Consider the following 19,100-nt stretch of genomic DNA (forward strand, 5'->3'; position numbering starts at 1 on the left):
TTGATGGATTAATTTGTACAAAGCAATATCTAATGAGACAAAAAAATTCACATGGCCCCGCTACCATCGCTCAATATGGAATGGAGGGCCTACAGTGGGGCCTAAAAATAGGAGGGCCTAAGGCTTTAGCCTTATTAGCTTATGGGTTAATCTGGCCCTGGTGCCACCTGATGTACTGGGGTCCCCCTGAGCCCGCCCGTTCCACCAGCCTGGGTTCCCTCACCCTGTCCTGCTGAGCCAGGCCCTCAAGCCTCCTCTAGCACACACACAGGTAGGGACCACCCACCTGCAGAAAAACATAGACACTGAAATCAGCTTTGCCTGGGAAGAATCAGCTTGGGGATTGCCCAGCATTCAAGTGCACACACCCCTCTGGGGTGCAAACCCAAAATTGTATTGTCTTGCGCTGCACAGAGAACTGTACAGCATAAGCTCAGGAATATCGCCCCCTCCCTCAATGTGGAGGAAGATATGCACAGCTCCCCCCCCCATTATGAATTGCACAAACTGCAAAACAAAAACAAGTTTATTAACTACAAAGGATAGATTGTAAGTGATTATAAGGGATAGGAAACAGCAAAGCAGATTACTGAGCAAATAAACACACAAACTAAGCTTAATACTCTAAAGAAACTGGCTACAAGTAGTAATTTCTCACCCTAAATGTTGTTTTAAGCAGGTTGCAGAGTTTCTTGAAGACAAACTGCTCTTGCTTGCCTCTTAGAACTCCAGTTATTCCTTTCACAGGCCAGACACCTTCTAGCCTGAGACCAGTCCTTTCTTCCCCAGATCAGTCTTGGGTGTTTTCAGCAGTCATCTCGGGCAGGGATTCCATGAAGAACTGACCCTGATTGACTCACTTCCCAGCCTTAACTAGGATTTACATATGGCGGGAATCCTTTGTTTCCTAGTTTGATCCGCACCCTTTACTAGTGGAGAAACACTAGCAGTCCAAGATGGAGTCCAGTACCAGGTGACATGATCACATGACCCTGCAGTGTCAAAGCAGTCATAAATACTCAGGAAGACTTCCTAGGAAGTTGGGAGATTAGCATCTTCAAAGTCCTATTGTTCTTCCTAATGGGCCATTGACTAGCCAGCCAGACTGATTGCATTTTGTCTGGTGGGCATTCCCCAGGTTCAAACCCACTTGTAATTGTTACATAGTCAATATTCCTAACTTCAGGTACAGAAATGATACATGTATACAAATAGGATAATCATATTCAGTAAATCAGAACCTTCCCAATGATATCTCACATGACCCATCTTGCATAAGCCACATCTTAGTTATGCCAAAGTCATATTATAACAATATTTTTATGAAGAATATGGGGCGTAGTGTCACAGTTGGGTCCATAAGCAGACACAAGTGACTGACCCAGTGCACACTAGTGTCAGGGAGAAAAGGGTCGAGTATCTCTGTAACTGTACGTTCACGTTGCTGGAGGAAGCTGCAGACAATACTGACTCCCGTTAGTGTCAGTGTGCAGTGAGGCAGGGGCATGACCTGAGCAAAGTTGTGCCTGGTTTGCCCACTCCAGAAGTGCTGAACTCCAAATCCAGCAGGACATTTTGCCACTGCGGACACTGTGAGGATATCCGTGCTGTTTCTTTAAATCAGTAGCAAGAAGCCAACTGGGAGATGATTGCGGGAGGTTGGAGGCAGAAGCTCTACAGTGAAGCAGAGAAAGAGACGCTTGTGGGGTGGTATTTTTCTCCTTGTTCTAAAAGTTACTTGTTCATTGTTAAAAGAAACAACTCTTTGATTCTTTGCCATTGTCACTCGGCAAGCACTCTTTCCAGCTGCAAGCTACAATAAAGCAGCCTGGAGTCCTGCCGCTGCCTGCTCTCAGGTAGCCTGCCAGTGTAAAGTGGAGGCATAGGAACAGCACCTGCACTGATGTTGGCTGTGATTCGGGGGTGACCTGAGGAGGCCAGTGGAGAATCCCAGGGATAGCAAGAATTCATAAGACTTTTCAAGGCTGGAAAGGACCATCATGATCATCTGGACTGATCTTTTTCATACCACAGGCCATGGAATTTCACCTTCCTCAAGCTCAGACCTTCTCAGTTGAGCTATAGCTAAGGCTACGATTTAATCACGGGTATTTCTAGTCAAAGTCATGGACAGGTCACGAGCAAGAAACAAAATATCACGGCCCATGACCTGTCCATGACTTGTACCACAAATAACCCTGACTGAATCTTGGAGGTCGGGGGGTGCCCCAGGAGCCCCCAGTACCAGCTGCAGGGAGGGAGCCCGGGACTCAGCCACACTGGCCGCTGCAGAAGTCAGACACGGGTGGACAGACAGACAGACACGGAGCCCTAGCTATAGCATATCTGTTAGAAAGAATTCCAGTTTTGATTTAAAGATTTCAAGGTGAATCCACCACCTCCCTAGGTAAGTTGTTCCAATAGCTAATTACCCTTTTCGTTTAAAAAATATGATTTTATTTCCCATCTTAATTTGTCTGGTTTCTGCACCCAGACATAGGATCTTTTTATGCCTTTGTCACCTAGAAACCCCCCAACTATCAGAAATCTTCTCTTCACATAGGAAATTAGACTGATCAAGTCGCCTACTGACCTAGAGTCACTCCTGTAGCTCTCTTCTGAGCTCTTTCCAATTTGTTAACATAATTTTTAAAGTGCAGACCCCAGAAGTGGACCCGACGTACACAGAGATAATACCACCTCTGGACTCCTACTTGAAACTCCCGTTTATACCTCAGTGGATCATGCTAACTCTCTTGCCACAGCATCACGCTGAGAGTTCATGTTGTTTACCTACAGGAACAGTTTTGTGACCCAGCTGTAGCAAATGGTTCTGATTTCTGTACATATAATGAGAATTTGGTCCAAGATGAGAGGCAAGTTTGAGATAAGAATACAGTATGTCTTGCATAAGTAACGTTGTTGTTATTTTTTGTAGGGTTATTTTAATTGGCCAGTATCTGTTGTGTGCAATAGTGGTGTTTGTGACATAGAAGCTGTGACAGAGGCCCTGCGCAGCGGTCCATATGGAAGATGTGTTTATGAATGTGACAATGATGTTGTCAGTAACCAGGTATGATATTTTTTGTTCATCTAGCTAGTGCATGTAAACATTTATTTATTTATTTACATTTTTAAAAATTGTAGAAATTAGTTCGGAGTATGAAACCAGTACACTTCAGTTTGTATGTCTTAAAATAAACCAGTTAAGTTGTTTTATTTGGTTAAAGTTTTCCCTGTTTGAGATTTTGTAAGGAAAGCTTGGCCCTTGAGAAAACTTTTGTGTGTAAGCTCTAGTCCTTTGGAAGTGCTTCCATAAGCATAGCTCTAGTAGCACCGCTCTGAGACGGTGTGAATCTGCCAGGAGTCCTGCTGCAAAAAGTAAACTGTTGAAAAGTATCTTGTGTGCAGCACAGGATAAAACAAAGTCAAACTCTCTGACAAATAGCACGTGTACAACACGTGAATTCTGTGCTGCTCTAGTAGAAATGCTCACAGCACACAACTCATGGAGTTTCCAGCTTGCCTCATGTGCGAGATATGTAACTTCTGTTAATTTCCTCTTTCAGATGTGTGTGCTGTCTACTTTGGAACTCCTAGTTATAGGATAGATGAGAGGAAATACCCCGTCACCCACTCCTGCCGGACTCCTCTCAGCACTTCTTACCTTCTTTACTCTTTCCAGGTTGTTAATATGGAGTTTGAAGGAGGAGCAACAGCTGCTTTTACTATGATGGCCTTTACGGAGCGGCTGGGTACAAGGAAAACCACAATCTATGGGACCAAGGTAAATGAATGGGTGATTGCCACACGATTCACCATTACTAGTTACTGGGCACAATCTTGTTCCCACTGAAATCAATGAGAGTTGTGGATAAGGCCTATTATAAGGATATTATGGGTAAGGCCCTTGGTAAATCACAATTTCATGGACTCCATGGAAATCATGGAATTAGCCCTTTCCAACAGCAGGGAGGTGGAAGTGGGCATCCCTGCTCCCACCTCCCTGCTGAGGTTGCTCATTGGGGTGGGGGGGTGGTTAGTAGGCTGGTCCCATTCAGGAGGGGGGCAGGAAGATGGTGAGGGCAGTGCGGGGAATGTCTGACCACACTAGATGGTCCAGGGGCAGGAATCGGGGGCTAGCTCACGCCGCACTGAGATCTGGCTCAGGCTGCCAGTGCTGTTTCCTGTCTGGCCAGCAGGCAGAGAGAGGCAGCTCTGACAATTCAGCAATTAGGAGCGGCCCATCCCAGAGCAGCCCCTGGCAGCCTTGGGGGAGACAGCGCAGGAGCCGAGACCAGGATCCATCCCCCCACCGTAGCCAGCACAATGTCTAGCACTGCAGCCACTTGTAATATGAACAGCTGTGTGAGGAGGCCTTACCCTGATGGAGAGATCGGGGCGTGAGGTAGCCCTTTCCCCTGCAGGGTGATCGGAGTGTGAGGAAGGCCACGCCTTGGCAAGAGGATCAGGCTGGCCTCAGCTCCCCACCAGCTGGTGCTGTGTTGTCTCCTCTTGGGCTGCCGGAGGTCGCAATGGGGCGGACCAGGCCAGGGAGCTTAATCGTGATGTTGTCAGTGCTGCCCCCTTCTCCGCACTGGACAGACAGGAAGCAGCAGCAGTTGCTGGAGCTGAGCATGGAACTAGCTGGATCCCAATCGCTGACCTGGGTCGGGCTGGCCAGCACCATGTGGTAAAACACCAACACTCCCTGGGATAGGACCAGCCCTCCACCTCCTACCACAGCCTGGGATGGGACTGACCCGCTAACCCTGCTTCTGCCTTGCCACTGTTGGAAAAATCACAGCAGTTCAGGGGTGATCAGCGGCCATGCGTGTCCCATGAAATGCAAATATTTACCTGGGATGCTACCGTGAATTTAAAAAAGAAAAGAAAAAGTCTGTTATTTTCTTAGGGTCTTAGTTATGGGGACACTACCTCATTCCCATTAAAGGCCAGAGAGACAGAGATACTGAGGGCCTGTATTCAGAGTAGAGAGATTCTGAACAAAAGCTCTAGTCATTTGGAAAGGTAGAGATGTAGAACAAGGTAAGTAGAAGCAGCACGGCTTGGACATGGCCTGGATGTGTGAGTGAAAAAAGGGGGACATGCCCGGATTATGGGCCTTAGCGATTTTTGAATTAGTATCTTGCTATAAACACTAACACTTCAGCATACTATGTGTGTAACTGCTAACCAAGTGTTGTTACGGGGAAAAGTCTTGCTGAGTGCAATAGTTTTCATCTGTGTTGCTGCACTAGTTTATTGGACACCTCTGTTACGCAAACAACTATGGTCTAGTAATTCAATGCTATGTCTGCTAACTGCCCCTTAAAAACTATTTTACCATATAGTATTTCCTGGTGTTTTATGCTGACTTTTGAGACACATTTTAGAGGCCTGTGACCATATGAGGCCTTTGTCAAACTGGAGGTCAGTGGCCAGCAAATAAACAAGTGCAATAGCTCTGTCGTGCATTTTTGACCCTCCTGCTGATTAAGCTAGTCGTTATTTTAATACCGGGTAGATGCTGTCCATAATGAAAAATATTAAAAACATACAACGTAACTTTTCTAGGAGTGGTCTTAATATCTTGTTTAGAGATTTTAATACATTTTAATTGTGATAGAAACTCATTGTGGACATTACATTTAGGGTGTGTCTACACTGCCCATGTTGCAGTGCGGCCGCGCTGTGGGCAATGTAGACATGTTTTAGACACACTAGAAACACTGTCAAAGATTCGTAGTGATGTGTTTAGTAAGGTGTGTTTTGTGCTTTACTTTGGACTTCTAGGGAGAACTATTCTGTGATGGGGGGGGACCAGTGCAAGTTTTTGACTTTTGCACAAGAAAGAAAACTGCTTATCCAACAAACAAATCCGCATTCATTCCAAGCCATTTAATGGGGCACGATGGAGCTGACTACTATCTGATGGACAGCTTTATTTCAGCTTTAACTGTAAGTTCTCTTTGTCAACCCTGCCACAAGGGTAGGGATTTCCACAATAACAGACATTCAATAAAAGCAGCAATGGTAGCAGAAGTCCCATTATTTAGACATCTAATCCACCATTCTACAAGCCCCTTCTGAGAAACTTCTCTAGACTGTAGTCACATTTCTGGGTGATGCGGGGATAATTACATCTTAAGTGTGGATTTGGAATGCATTTACAACTTAAAATGACAATATGTTTGTATTGTTGGCTGTCCCTTATCTCCTAATTCAGAAAAAAGACTGCAAGATAAAATGTGGTTTATAAAATGGCTCGTCCTTCAAATGTTAAAACTTTGAGTGTCAGAGGAAGCTGGAACATCAGCTAAAGTTTGTCTTCTGAGGATGCAAAGTTTTAAGTAAACAACACAGCCCTCGGGCCTCAGCCCTCACATTTACTTCTGTTTTTATTTTTTAAAACTATGACAGTCCTATGTAAAAACCCCTCGTGAATTAGGGTTGCGCAAGTGCATGAAACACAAACATTAGAAAGCACGAAACACGTAAGTTAAAGGAACATTCATTCTCAACACAATACCGATCTCCAAGCATTAGGTTACTACCATTGTGCTACTCAACTGCTTCAAAAAGAATGCTGAAAAATTGGCGAGAGTTAAAGCTACAAGACTGATGTGTGGTCTGACAGCCTATCCCGCAAAGAGAAACTTTGGCTCAATCCATTTAGTTTACCTCAGAGAAGGTTAAGAGGTGAGTTGATCATGGTGCTATAGTTATCGACATAGGGAGCAGATATCTGCTACTAGAGGACTCTTTTTAATCTAGCAGACAAAGGTGTTACAAGATCCACTGGCTGGAAGTTGAAGTCAGAGAAGTTGAAACTTGCAATAAGATGCCACCAGTTCTATCAGGGAGGGTAATTACCACAGTTCTTGGTAATCTGTTCCAGTGGTTAAATTACCACACCTTGTCTTTAAATCAAGGCTTTGATGCTTTTCTAACGTATATGGTTTAGTTCAAACACAAATTGTTGGACCGACTGCAGGAATTTCTGGGTAAACTCTCTGGCCTGTGTTATGCAGGAGGTCAGACTAAATGATCATAGTTGTCCCTTCTAGCCCTGGACTCTCTGAAGCCACACCAACATGCTAACTGAAACAGCACTGCACAGGGGTAATTCTAACCTGTTCATTCGTTGTGTTGTGTAACGTTGTGAACATGCACATGCAATGGTATGACTGTACATTCCAGTCGTGTTTGTGTACACGAGGGTCAGCAGCAGAGACTGAACTTGCACCTCTGGATCTAAAACTACAAGCCTCTATTTATCGCCTGAGCTAAACGGCTGTAGCAGACAAATACACATCTCTGTGGCCCAGTCGATAGAGGGGGGACAGAGAACTACACTTTGCCATTCTGGGTTATGTTTGGTGTTGTGTGCTGTGTAGCTGATCCTGTCTCTTTAAAGTCATAGGGCCCAATACACAGCCACTGGCGGATTACCGTATGGGCCAGCGGGGGCGTGCCCAGAGGCCCCGACCAATTGGGGGCCCCACAGGAGCAGCTAGAACTCTAGCCGCGGCCCCTGCTCCTTCTCTATCCCCCTCCCGCTCCTCTTCCCCGTGAGGCTTCGCCTCCAGCCCAGCCAGAGACACCTGTGGAGGAGGTGAGCAATTCCCCCCGCCCCAGGCAGAGCTGGCCCTAGCCCCCCGCCTGGCGCTGGAGCAAGGGGCCCGCTGTGTGAGACTGGAGTGAGCCCTGTTACACCCCACACTGCGCGGCCTGGAGCTCACGCAAGCCCCTCTCCCTTTCCCCCTCCCTCCCCAGCGTGGAGCTGCTTTCAGCCCCTTTCTCCCTCCCCTCCCCCTCCTCGGCATGGAGGTGCTCTGAGCCCCTCTCCTGTCCCTTTCCCCCTCCCCCGTGTGGCGCTGAGCTCCCCCTCTTCCCTCTCCCCCTGTACAGAGCTGGCCCTCTCCCCTCCCCCTTGCGGGGCTGGCCCAAACCACTCAGTGAAACCCCCCACTTTCCCCCTCACTGGGCTGACTCGAGCTCACTGCTCACCCCCCCCCCCCCCAAGCCCTGCCACTCATCCTCCCTCCAAGCTCCTTTTTGGCAAAAGTGGGCATTTGTTCCATTTGCTCTTGCCAGCTAGTGATCAGTTGGCAAGAGCAAATAGGACAAATGCCTGGTTTTGCTAAAAAGGTTGGGACGACTGGGGTCAAAATGGGACGTCTGGTCATCCTAGGCCGGGGTCCCCGAACATTTTCAGTCGCGCTCACGCCCCCTTCCCCCCCCCCCCCCCCCGGAGCCAGGGCAGGAGTGGGGCCAGGGCCCACAGTCAGGGGTTGTGAGTGGGGGATGCGGCTAGGAACAGAGTCACAGCTGGGGCAAGGCTGGGGTGGGGTGAGAGCAGAGCTGGGAGTAGGGCTGGGCCCTGCCGCGCCCCCCCCCCAAACGTTCCTCCATGCCCCCCTAGTGGGGCGGCCCCACAGTTTGGGGACCCCTGCCCTAGGCTGTGGTAAGAGCTACCCCAGGGAGTCCAGGCAGCTGTGGGGAGCCCCGGACCCTGGCTGCACCTGCCTTGGGCAGGGGGCCAGAGTGCCTGATAGCAGCCCCTAGCCCTTGTCCCTTCCCCCCAGTGCATGCCGCCCAGTGCATGCCCCACAGTGCATTCCGCCCAAGGCAAGTGGAGGGTCCAGGCTCCCCAGGGTGGCCCAGGCTCCCTGGGTAGTTCTTACCATGGCCCAGCTTCTGGCCAGACCAGAGGGCGAGGCTTTGGGGGAAGGGAAGGGGCGGGGGGGGGGCCCACAGTGCGGGGCCCAATATATTGTAATCCGCTTCTGTACGCAACTGCACCTAGTTAAGTCCAGGGCGCTGCAAAGGATCCATTTGAATTACCCCAGTAGTGCCCCACACTGGGATCTAGAAGTAGTGAGGGGTAGGAACCCCCCCCCCCCCCCATCTACTGATGCTGGCAGAATCCCAATTCTGGAAATGCCGTTTTTCCTGGTCCTTTTGCACCAAGGATCAGGCTCATAATGTGAACGTTGTGAAGTTCAGGTGTGTTTTTGAGAAATATGTTTGTGTGATCAGTGTTATGTTTTTTCTTTATTTAGGGCATAGTATATGGAGATGCTAAAAACTGCAATTTTAAGATGATAATGATTAACTGTAGCATTGGAAGGTCAGAGCTAAGGTTGTGCATTGCAGGTGATCAGTCATTTGATGTGTTCATTTGAGGATGAGGCGATAGCACTAGTTGAATCGAAGGTGAGTGTGTTGGAGTGTTACTATCTTGGCGAGATTAAATAGCATGATAGTGGGCCAGTGCTTGGAAACTGATACGTATTGGCTATGTATGTTGCCTTCATTTATAACTTGCTTGCTTTTTAATGCTTGAGGATTGTTTCATTAAATGTTTTGGAGAAACTAACTCTTAAATATTTTTGTTTAGTTTGTGAGCCAATAATTTGCCCAGAGTGTGGATTGTTAATTTTGAAAGCACTTTGAGTATTTAAAAAATATACGTTTTAAGAAGTCACCCATTTATTTTTACCCTACATTAATACTTTGGGATTTTTAAGTGAAAGACAAAGTACATTTCAAAAAGTAGTTAAAACTCACATCACACCTGCGTTTATGTAGAACTTACATTTGTTTTACAGAACCTGTAGCAAAGAGAGGCTCAGTGGTTTCTCATGGTTTCTCAGCGAGTTAATGGTAGAACCAAAACCAGAACCCAGATCTCCTGACTACCAGTCTTCACACCCTGCTAAGCCTCGCTGTCTCCAGTGGTTAGAGTAAGTGTCTGGGAGTCGGGAATTATAGGTTCTGGTCCCAGCTTTGCCATTGGCTCCCTTTCTTTCAGAGCCTGGCAATATAGCAAGGAAGAAAATGTCCCTTACTTGTGGGATGCTTTCCCATCACTTTCTGCAGAATTGAAGCTTTACATAGAAACTTTCTGTTAAACGTTTATGGTTGTGAAGACAAGTTTTCAAATGTAATTGGTGATGGTTGTTACTTTTTCTGATTTTTCACATGGTCTGAAACTGAGCTATGAACTGGCTGAAGCCTAAACTTTGTGCCCAAGGCATATCCCAAGCAGCTGGGCTGGTCCCTGGGGAGGGATTCTGGGACTGAGTGGAAAAAATCCTTCCCCCCCATGCCACACTGTGGCAGCAGAGCTGTTCAGCTGCCTCGTTGCTACTTTTGCTGACATCATGTGGGAAGGGAAGCCATTGGATTCATAGCTATTAAGACTGGATAGATCCAGGTATGAATCCCTAATAGCTTTCTTTGACAAGGTAACCAGCCTTGTGGACAGAGGGGAAGCGGTAGATGTGGTATATCTTTACTTTGGTAAGGCTTTCTGACCTTGCATAAACAAACTAGGGAAATACAACCTAGATGGAGCTACTACAAGGTGGGTGGATAACTGGTTGGAAAACTGTTCCCAGGGAGTAGTTATCAGTGGTTCACAGTCAAGCTGCAAGGGCATAACGAGTGGGGTCCCACAGGGATCGGGCCTGTTCAATATCTTCATCAATGATTTAGATAATGGCATAGAGTTTGCAGATGATACCAGGCTGGGACGCATTGCAAGTGCTTTGGAGGATAGGATGAACATTCGAAATGATCTGGACAAACTGGAGAAATGGTCTGAAGCAAGCAGGATGAAATTCAATAAGGACAAATGCAAAGTGCTCCCCTTAGGACAGACCCATCAGTTGCACACACACACAATGGGAAATGACTGCCTAGGAAGGAATGCTGCAGAAAGGGATCTGGGGGTCAGAGTGAACCACAAGCTAAACATGAGTTAACAGTGTCACACTTGCAAAAATAGCAAACATCACTCTGGGCAGGATGAGCAGGAGAGCTGTAAGCAAGACACGAGAAGTAATCCTTCCGCTCTACTCTGCGCTGACATGGCCTCAGCTAGCGTATTGTGTCTAGGTCTGGGCGCCATTTCGGGAGGGATGTGGACAAATTGGAGAGGGTCCAGAGGAGAGTAACAAAAATGATTAAAGGTCTAGAACGGGTTCTCAACCTTTTTCTTTCGGAGGCCACCCACAACATGCCATAAAAACTCCAGGGCCCAGCGGGTGAGGGGGAGGCTCTGGGCCGGGGGAGGGTGGAAACGCGGGCATAGTTTGACTTCTGTTTTGGGTGGGCAGGGGCCAGTGAGGCTCAAGCCAGCTCCGCACGTCGGGGTCTGGGGAGGGAATGCCACCTCCACCCCCTGACTCACCTCAGCAACTCAAAGGTGGGGGGCTCAGCTCAAAAAGTTTGAAAACAGCTCAGGGTGTAGGGAGGGGGTAGCTAGGGGCTGTGTGCGGGCAGGGGGTAGCTCAGGGTGCAGGGAAGGGGTGGCTAGGGGCTGTGTGCGGGCAGGGGGTAGCTCAGGGTGCAGGGAAGGGGTAGCTAGGGGCTGTGTGCGGGCAGGGGGTAGCTCAGGTTGCAGGGAGGGGGTAACTAGGGGCTATGTGCAGGCAGGGGGTAGCTCAGGGTGCAGGGAAGGGGTAGCTAGGGGCTGTGTGAGGACGGGGATAGCTCAGGGGGCAGGGAAGGGGTAGCTAGGGGCTGTGTGCGGGCAGGGGGTAGCTCAGGTTGCAGGGAGGGGGTAACTAGGGGCTATGTGCAGGCAGGGGGTAGCTCAGGGTGCAGGGAAGGGGTAGCTAGGGGCTGTGTGAGGACGGGGATAGCTCAGGGGGCAGGGAAGGGGTAGCTAGGGGCTGTGTGCGGGCAGGGGGTAGCTCAGGTTGCAGGGAGGGGGTAACTAGGGGCTATGTGCAGGCAGGGGGTAGCTCAGGGTGCAGGGAGGGGGTAACTAGGGGCTGTGTGCGGGCAGGGGGTAGCTCAGGGTGCAGGGAGGGGGTAACTAGGGGCTATGTGCTGTGAGGGCTCCCCTGCGGCCCCTATACCCTGAGGGCTCTGCCAGCCGCAAAGCCGGGTCCCCCCGCCCAGGCAGCTTTTACTACCTGCCTGAGCAAAGGGGAGCAGGTTCAACCCCCTGCAGCAGCAGGAGACGAGGGAACGCTGCGGCTGCCTGCTCCATGGCACCAGCCCAGAGCAGTAGCTGGCTCACACTTCCGGGCTCTGGCTTCCCACCTCCGACATAGCCAGGGGGTGGGGAGAGAAGGAGGTGGAGGGGGGGTGTGGAGCTGCCCCAGGACTGCCCTGCTCTTGCACTGTAGTTGGGGGGCGTGTAACACCCCTGTGTACTCCCATGGGCTCAGGGCTTCTGCCCCGTGGGGAGCATCGGGGCTCCAGAATTGAACCCTGCTGCTCCCAGCTTCAGCCCTGTGGGGGGCCCCAGGGATCAGGGCGTCAGCCCTGCGGGAGGTGCTGGGGTTCGGGCTCTGGATTTTAGCCACAGGGCCCTGTGGCCCCCCTGAAAGGGTTCACGGACCCCCAGTGGGCCACAAACCCCCTGTTGAGAACCGCTGGTCTAGAAAACATGATCTATGAGGAAAGATTGAAAGAACTGGGTTTGTTTAGTCTGGAGAAAAGAAGACTGAGAGGGGACATAACAACAGTTTCCAAGCACATAAAAGATTGTTACAAGGAGGGAAAAAAATTGTTCTTCTTAACCTCTGAGGATAGGACAAGAAGCAATGGGCTTAAATTGCAGCCAGGGAGGTTTAGGTTGGACATTAGGAAAAACTTCCTGCCAGCATAGTTAAGCACTGGAACCAGGGGCAGCTCTAGCTTTTTGGCCGCCCCAATCACGGCAGTCAGGTGGCCTTCGGCGGCATGCCTGCGGGAGGTCCCCAGTCCCGCGGATTCGTCGGCATGCCTGCGGGAGGTCCCCAGTCCCGCGGATTCGGCGGCATGCCTGCGGGTGGTCTGCCGGTCCTGTCCCGCGCCTTCGGTGTACCCACCGCCGAATTGCTGCCGAAGCCGCGGGACCGGCGGACCTCCCGCAGGCATGCCGCCGAAGGCCGCCTGACTGCCGCCCTCGGAGCGAATGGTAGGCCGCGCCCCCCCCCCCCCCGCCCCGCCCCGCGGCTTGCCGCCCCAGGCACGCACTTGGTGCGCTGGTGCCTGGAGCCGCCGCTGACTGGAACAAATTGCCTGGGGAGGTTGTGAAATCTCTGTCATTGTAGGTTTTTAGCAGGCTAGACAGTCACCTCTCAGGGATGGTCTAGATGAGGGTAGTCAATTATTTTTTGTCAAGGTCCAAATTCTTCAACAATGTATAGTCAGGGGCCAGACTGCAGAGAAAATCATTTAAAAAAATAACAACAATATGTAAATAAAAAGATTTTGGGGTCCTTTCAATCCAGATTTGGCCCATGATCTGCCTATTGACTACCATAGTCTAGATAATACAGTAGCACCTCGGCGTTACGGACACCTCGGGAATGGAGGTGGTTCGTAACTCTGAACAAGCCGTTACGGGATGCTCGTCAGGGCGGACTGCTCAGAATGGGGGCTCACAGCTCTGCAGCGGCTGCCCGACAAGTTTCTGATTCTAGCCCAACTGCCAGGGTGATGAGTGAGGCACCCTGGGGCACTGGGGCATCAGTGGGCGCGTGGTGCAGGCTGGGGCCCTTTAAAAGTGAGCTGCTCCTCCAGGGCGCAGCATGCAGGCAGGAGTCCGGGCTCCAGCAGCTCACACTCTAGGCCAGGTTCCAGCAGCAACTCAAGAAGCTTCTTTCCTGGACTGAGACTAAGGTTGCAAGCTTGTCCCGCTCCGGCCAGAGGGGCAAACAGCCCCTGTGACCAGTGCAGACCCCAGCACTTCTGCTCGGGAGCTCACAGTTGTGCCTGTGAACCTCAGCGTCTTCACCTGTAAGTGGCTCGCCTGCTGCCTGGCAAGTAGGGGGTAGGGGCGGGGACAGGCAGCCCAGATGTGCCTAACTTTAAGATGCAATACTGGCACGGCACAGCACAGTATTTGTTGGGGTTTTTTTTCTTTTTCGTCTCCGCTGCTGCCTGATTGCATACTTCTGGGTCCTCGTGGAGTCTGGTTGACGGGTCAGTCTGTAACTCTGGTGTTCGTATTTTTGAGGTTCTACTGTACTTAGTCGTGCCTTGAGCGGAGGAGACTGGACTAGATGAGCTCTTGATGGCCCTTCCAGTCCTATGATTCCATGGAAAGGACTAATGTGGTTTTTCTAATCTGACTTCCTGCATTATACCAACAATAGGATTTTACCCAGAAATTCCCACAGTGGAGGGAATATTCATCCCTACTATTTAAGAGAACACAAAGGATCCACTGATCAAGTTCCAAATCTCAGCTGTATAGTGGTGTGCAGTGAGCCCCTGTGCAGCCGAACTCCTGGCCTAGGGTGACCAGATGTCCCAATTTTATAGGGACAGTCCCAATTTTGGGGTCTTTTTCTTATATAGTCTCCTATTACCCCCCACCCCCGTCCCGATTTTTCACATTTGCTGTCTGCTCACCCTATCCTGGGCAGTAGGAAGTATGCATCGCCTGTCCGTGCTCCTTAAACGCTACCCCAAACCTTTGCAGTCCAAGACTAGGTCTTTTAAGAATGCTCCACAGCTGCCAAGAAGGGGCCAGGCTTTACCTGGGAGCTGGGTTCATACTGAAACCTGCCTCTGTCCGTCGTCTTTTACTTCCAGATCTTCTACTGGACGATTTAGACATAGAAGCATCACTCCTGATCCCTTCCCAGAACCCCACCCCCGAATGCTACATGCACATAAAGCAAACGTTGGCAGATGATCTGTTTTGGTCATGAGGCAGAAGCATAGCTAATCCTCTGACTCTGTGCTGCTCTCTTCAGAAAACCACGGCAGAGTGTTTATTTGTAAATGGGAAGAAATAATCTGCATTTCTAAAGTTCTTTGAGACCATGATAAAAGTCACTTTTGAAGTGCGAAGTATTATTCACTGGCACTCTCACACTTAGCTGTACTCATTGCACACACCGAGGGCTCCTGACTTCCCTTCATCCCCCCCCTTCATGTGCCCCCTCCCATCCCCCTCTATTTCACAGATTCCCTGCATCTGCCTACCCCTCCTTCATGTCACAGGCTCTGTCCCACGTTTCTTCATCTCGCCCAGCCGGGGCTCTGTGTGCCCTCTGTCCCTCCCATCCCATCCAGTGGTTCTGTAGCCTCCTCTCCCCAGACCAGGGTCCCCCCTTCTCCCCACCATTATTTCTTCTCTTTCTGTCTGAGAGAGGTGTCATTTGGGGCGTCACCATTTTAAAATTCTTTTGGGAAGATGAACAAAGCGGAGATTCCCCCAGCATTGGAGTGACTGAGTAGGACCTCTCTTCGTTCAGCCAGTTATTACTAGACAATGTTGCCTCCCCTAATTATCAAAAGCTTTACTACTGAGTCGACTGTCTTTATTGGCAATAACATTCTAATTAATATCTACTCCATTTAACTGTATGACGATTGCCCAACCACTATCTAACTCTTGCTTTGGTATAACTCGAATAGTAAAGGGACAAAGTAAACAATTTATTTCTGAATACTGCCTTGAGCCTGATCAGACAGTTCCCTTGTGAGAGGGATGCAAGGATCCAGGTTTATAAACCAGACTTCTGTCTTTAATTCCTGTAACACTAGAAATAATTTTGTTTTTTAAACAGGAGAATAAACCATCCCTCATTCAGACTGGTCCAGAAGCAACCCTGCAGACCCACCTCCTTGTATTTGAGGCCGAGAAATCCAGAAAAGAAAACCGTGTTGTGTTTTTAGAAACTAGAAAGGAACTCTTCCCGAAGCCCACATACAAATGAACTTTTAAATTTGCTCCTTTCATATTTAAGGGGACAGAATAAAAACTGGTCCCAGTTCCCAGGGAAATCATGTCTTGTTTATACTAATCTGGAATATATCTGGGGATGGGCACTATCTAAAATCAAATTTTGCCTACTACAAATCTGTAAAATGCAAAAGGTTGGTTTATAGAATTTTCTATATCGTTTCATTATTTTTTTTTGGATAAAGAAAATATTAAAAATCATCTTCAGTATTTGTGTCTATCCTGGTTTCCTTTAAAGGACACGAAGCTTATTCTTCAGCGGCACTTCACTTAACCCTTCAGTTCTCTGCCCTGAGAAACCAGCAGTTCGAGGTACAACGGCAAAGGGTTTGACAGCTGGAAGTCAGTTTAAATCAGCATTTCTCGCATGCAGCCACCAGGGGCTTTTTGTGCAGTCAGAACAGCCTCCTGGGCAGTGATGGAGAGGCCAAAGCATCAGCCTCGCCCCCTCCCTCCCTGTTGCTCCTGCACTGCCTCTGGAGACAGATGGGGCACAATGCTGCAGGAGCAAGGCGAGTTCTTGACCCACCTGTGGGGTGGGCAGGGCACGTTGGGGCTTGGGCTTCAGCCCTAGGGGAGAACCTGGCCGCAGGGTTTCAGCTGCACGGTTTGAGCCCCGGGCTCTGACTGTGCAGCAGGGGGGCACCGACCTCTGGCTTCGGCCACGTGTCCTTGGCCCTGGGCGCTAACCCCGGCCGTGCAGCAACAAGCGCTGGCTCCAGGCTCTGGCTGTGTAGTGGCAGTTGCTGGCCTCAGTCACCCAGCCCCAGCCCCGTGGTGGTGGGTGTTGATCGACAGCTCCAGCCGCGCAGCAGCAGCCAGCAACCCTGGGCTCCGGCCACTCACTCTGGACCCCGTGGGAGCTGACCCCCAGCTCCGGCCATACGGCAGCGGGGCTCCCCCTTCCCCCGATGCCTCACAACCATGCAAATATCGCTTTTCCCAGCACACTTACTAGCTCCCTGGGAGGCTGGGAAAAGTGATACTTGTCTGTTTGTTAATATCACTTTTCCCAGCCTCCCAGCGAGCTACTGAGTGTGCTGTGAAAAGCACTATTAAACACACATCATTTTTCACCTTATTTTTATTATTGTCTGAAAAAACCCGACATAAATAAATGACAATGATTTGGACACGTATATGTGCATATTTATTTGTTTTTCCTAAAGTTTAAGTATTTCAGGGAAAAGTGTCAGAGCAGCCACCAGCAAGAATTGGTGGTCACACGCTGAGGCCACACAAGACTGTGTTGTGAGAACCCCTGGTTTAAATGTACTCCCAGGCGAAATCCAAACCCGCCATGTCTGCCTGAACCTTTGCAGGCAGGACATCAGGTATCACCCAAAAGATCTTATTTGTCTGTGGTTCCATGTGTACATTTGCTCAGATTTTACTTCTCCATTAAAAAAGTAACCAATTCCCAGCTGCCTGTCAGCTGAGAGCTGGCTGAGTTGCCATGGTTTGCCGTAGGGGTGTGGTGCCAAGGGAGCAACACATAGGCCTGCAATGAATCTCAAGTGCCTCCATCTTGCCTGGCTCTTCTCAGCCCTTTCTCTTGCTCTGAGCTGCCCTCCTTTTGGGCCCCCACCAACTTCCTCAGGTGCAGGAACAGCAGCAGATTCATCTTGGAGCAATAGCTGAGGACGGCGACTTTTCTGTCAGCACTACAGTGGACTATTGCATTGTGGGCTTCTTAAATAAGCAGGAGACTGTGATCTTCAAAAAGAACACGGAGTATTTGTGGCACCTTAGAGACTAACAAATTTATTTGGGCATAAGCTTTCGTGGGCTAGAACCCACCCTAAAAGTGGCCTTTCTTCAACAAAAAAAACCTTCAAAAACAGACTCCAATGAGAAACTGCAGAACTGGAATTAATTTGCAAACTGGACACCATTAAATCTGGCTTGAATAAAGACTGGGAGTGGATGGCTCACTACACAAACTAAAAACTATTTCCCCGTGCTAATTCCCCCCCCCCCCCCCACTGTTACTCACACCTTGTCAACTGTTTGAAATGGGCCATCCTTGATTACCACTACAAAAGCAATTTTTCCTCCTGCTGCTAATAGCAGACTTTAATTGGTTTGTCTCGTTAGAGTTGGTACAGCAACCCCCATCTTTTCATGTTCTCTGTGTATATGCATCTTCCTACTGTATTTTCCACTCCATGCATCTGATGAAGTTGGTTTTAGCCCACAAAAGCTTATGCTCAAATAAATTTGTTAGTCTGTAAGGTGCCACAAGGACTCCTGTTCTTTTTGCTGATACAGACTAATACAGCTACCACTCGGAAACCTGTGATCTTCAAGTGAGTGTGTCTCAGTTTTGTTACGTCAAGTGCTTTAAAAGGTGTGATGTGCTGCACTGTGTGGGCTGAGAAAGATCTTATGTGCTCCCCATAATTAATTCTGAGATTTGCACTGTGGCGTTAAGGCTTTTGGGATGACTGTTCCATGACTCAAACTCAGTGGCTTTGTTTGGCTACCAGAGTCTGAGGTTGGTGATCTTTGGGGATGGTACAAGCCTTACCTAAGACATTTAAGCGAGTTAGAATGTGGATTGAAGATGATAGAATGAATGATGTACGAGTTCCTCCAAGTAACAGTGATAACTGTCTGCCTCTGACCACAGCTCAATTCTTATTGTGCTTATCACACTGGAATACGAATGGCTGCTAGTGGTGGCTGATAACCTATGAACATCGTGTAGTAATTCCTGGATTTTTACATGATTGTTTTAGCGGGACTCATGTATAACGTTTGAACAAATACTGTTCAGGGAGAAAGGTATAAAAACACCCAAGTATTTGCTGTGCTTAGAGTGGTGATGTTCTGTGGGATACCTTCTGGAAGAACAGTAGTGTGGGTAAATAATTCTGGTCACATTCAGTGCTGCACCCCGCATCGAAAAAAAGATTTTCTGCTGCTTACGCTATTTGCAGCTTAATTGGGTGAAGATAAAGAAGCAACAGTGGCCAATTCTGAGTGCCCCTCCTCTGCCCAAACTCTTGAAATAGTTAACTGTAAAATTAGAAACCAACTATGGCTTAAGTCATGGTAAGATTACTTTTAGAAGGACGCCTACAGGGGCACCCAGCACAACTTCCTATACATTAGACTCTGATGACAGTCAGTAACACTCTCCACCTCCACACTAGAGCTATTTAGAAAACAGGAGTTTGTGTTCAATTTGTATAAATGCTGTAATCTGGAAGGCCCAGATCCACAAAGCTATTTTGGTTCTTGACTTCCATTGGATTTCAGTGGAATTTAGGAGCCTAAATTTTACCTTTGTGGATCTGGGCCTAAGTAATCGCAGTTTGACATAAACATGGACGATTACTTCTTATTTTGACACAAATTATTAATTAACAAATGAGGACAATCAGAA

At 48.9% G+C, this 19,100-nt stretch overlaps 1 protein-coding gene across 7 annotated transcripts in view; it reads left to right on the top strand.

The window, feature by feature from the left end:
* The window catches only part of LOC101941448 (2,7-anhydro-N-acetylneuraminate hydratase-like), a 69,599-nt gene extending 53,680 nt beyond the window's left edge, over positions 1-15,919 (top strand). For 3 of the 7 annotated variants that reach the window (XM_065561196.1, XM_065561195.1, XM_065561197.1), the window contains 4 exons: positions 2,939-3,073; positions 3,686-3,787; positions 5,797-5,961; positions 15,534-15,919. In XM_065561196.1, coding sequence (XP_065417268.1) covers positions 2,939-3,073; positions 3,686-3,787; positions 5,797-5,961; positions 15,534-15,683 — 552 coding nt within the window. In that variant the 3' untranslated portion in view covers positions 15,684-15,919. Of the gene's footprint in view, positions 1-2,938; positions 3,074-3,685; positions 3,788-5,796; positions 5,962-9,068; positions 9,223-9,617; positions 9,753-14,550; positions 14,705-15,533 lie in introns of those variants that run through there. The other 4 variants (XR_010591418.1, XM_065561194.1, XM_065561198.1 and 1 more) reach the window with 4 other exon arrangements.
* The last annotated feature ends 3,181 nt before the right edge of the window (positions 15,920-19,100 follow it).

This window comes from Chrysemys picta, chromosome 11, assembly GCF_011386835.1.
Source record: "Chrysemys picta bellii isolate R12L10 chromosome 11, ASM1138683v2, whole genome shotgun sequence".
Taxonomy (NCBI): Eukaryota; Metazoa; Chordata; order Testudines; family Emydidae; genus Chrysemys; species Chrysemys picta.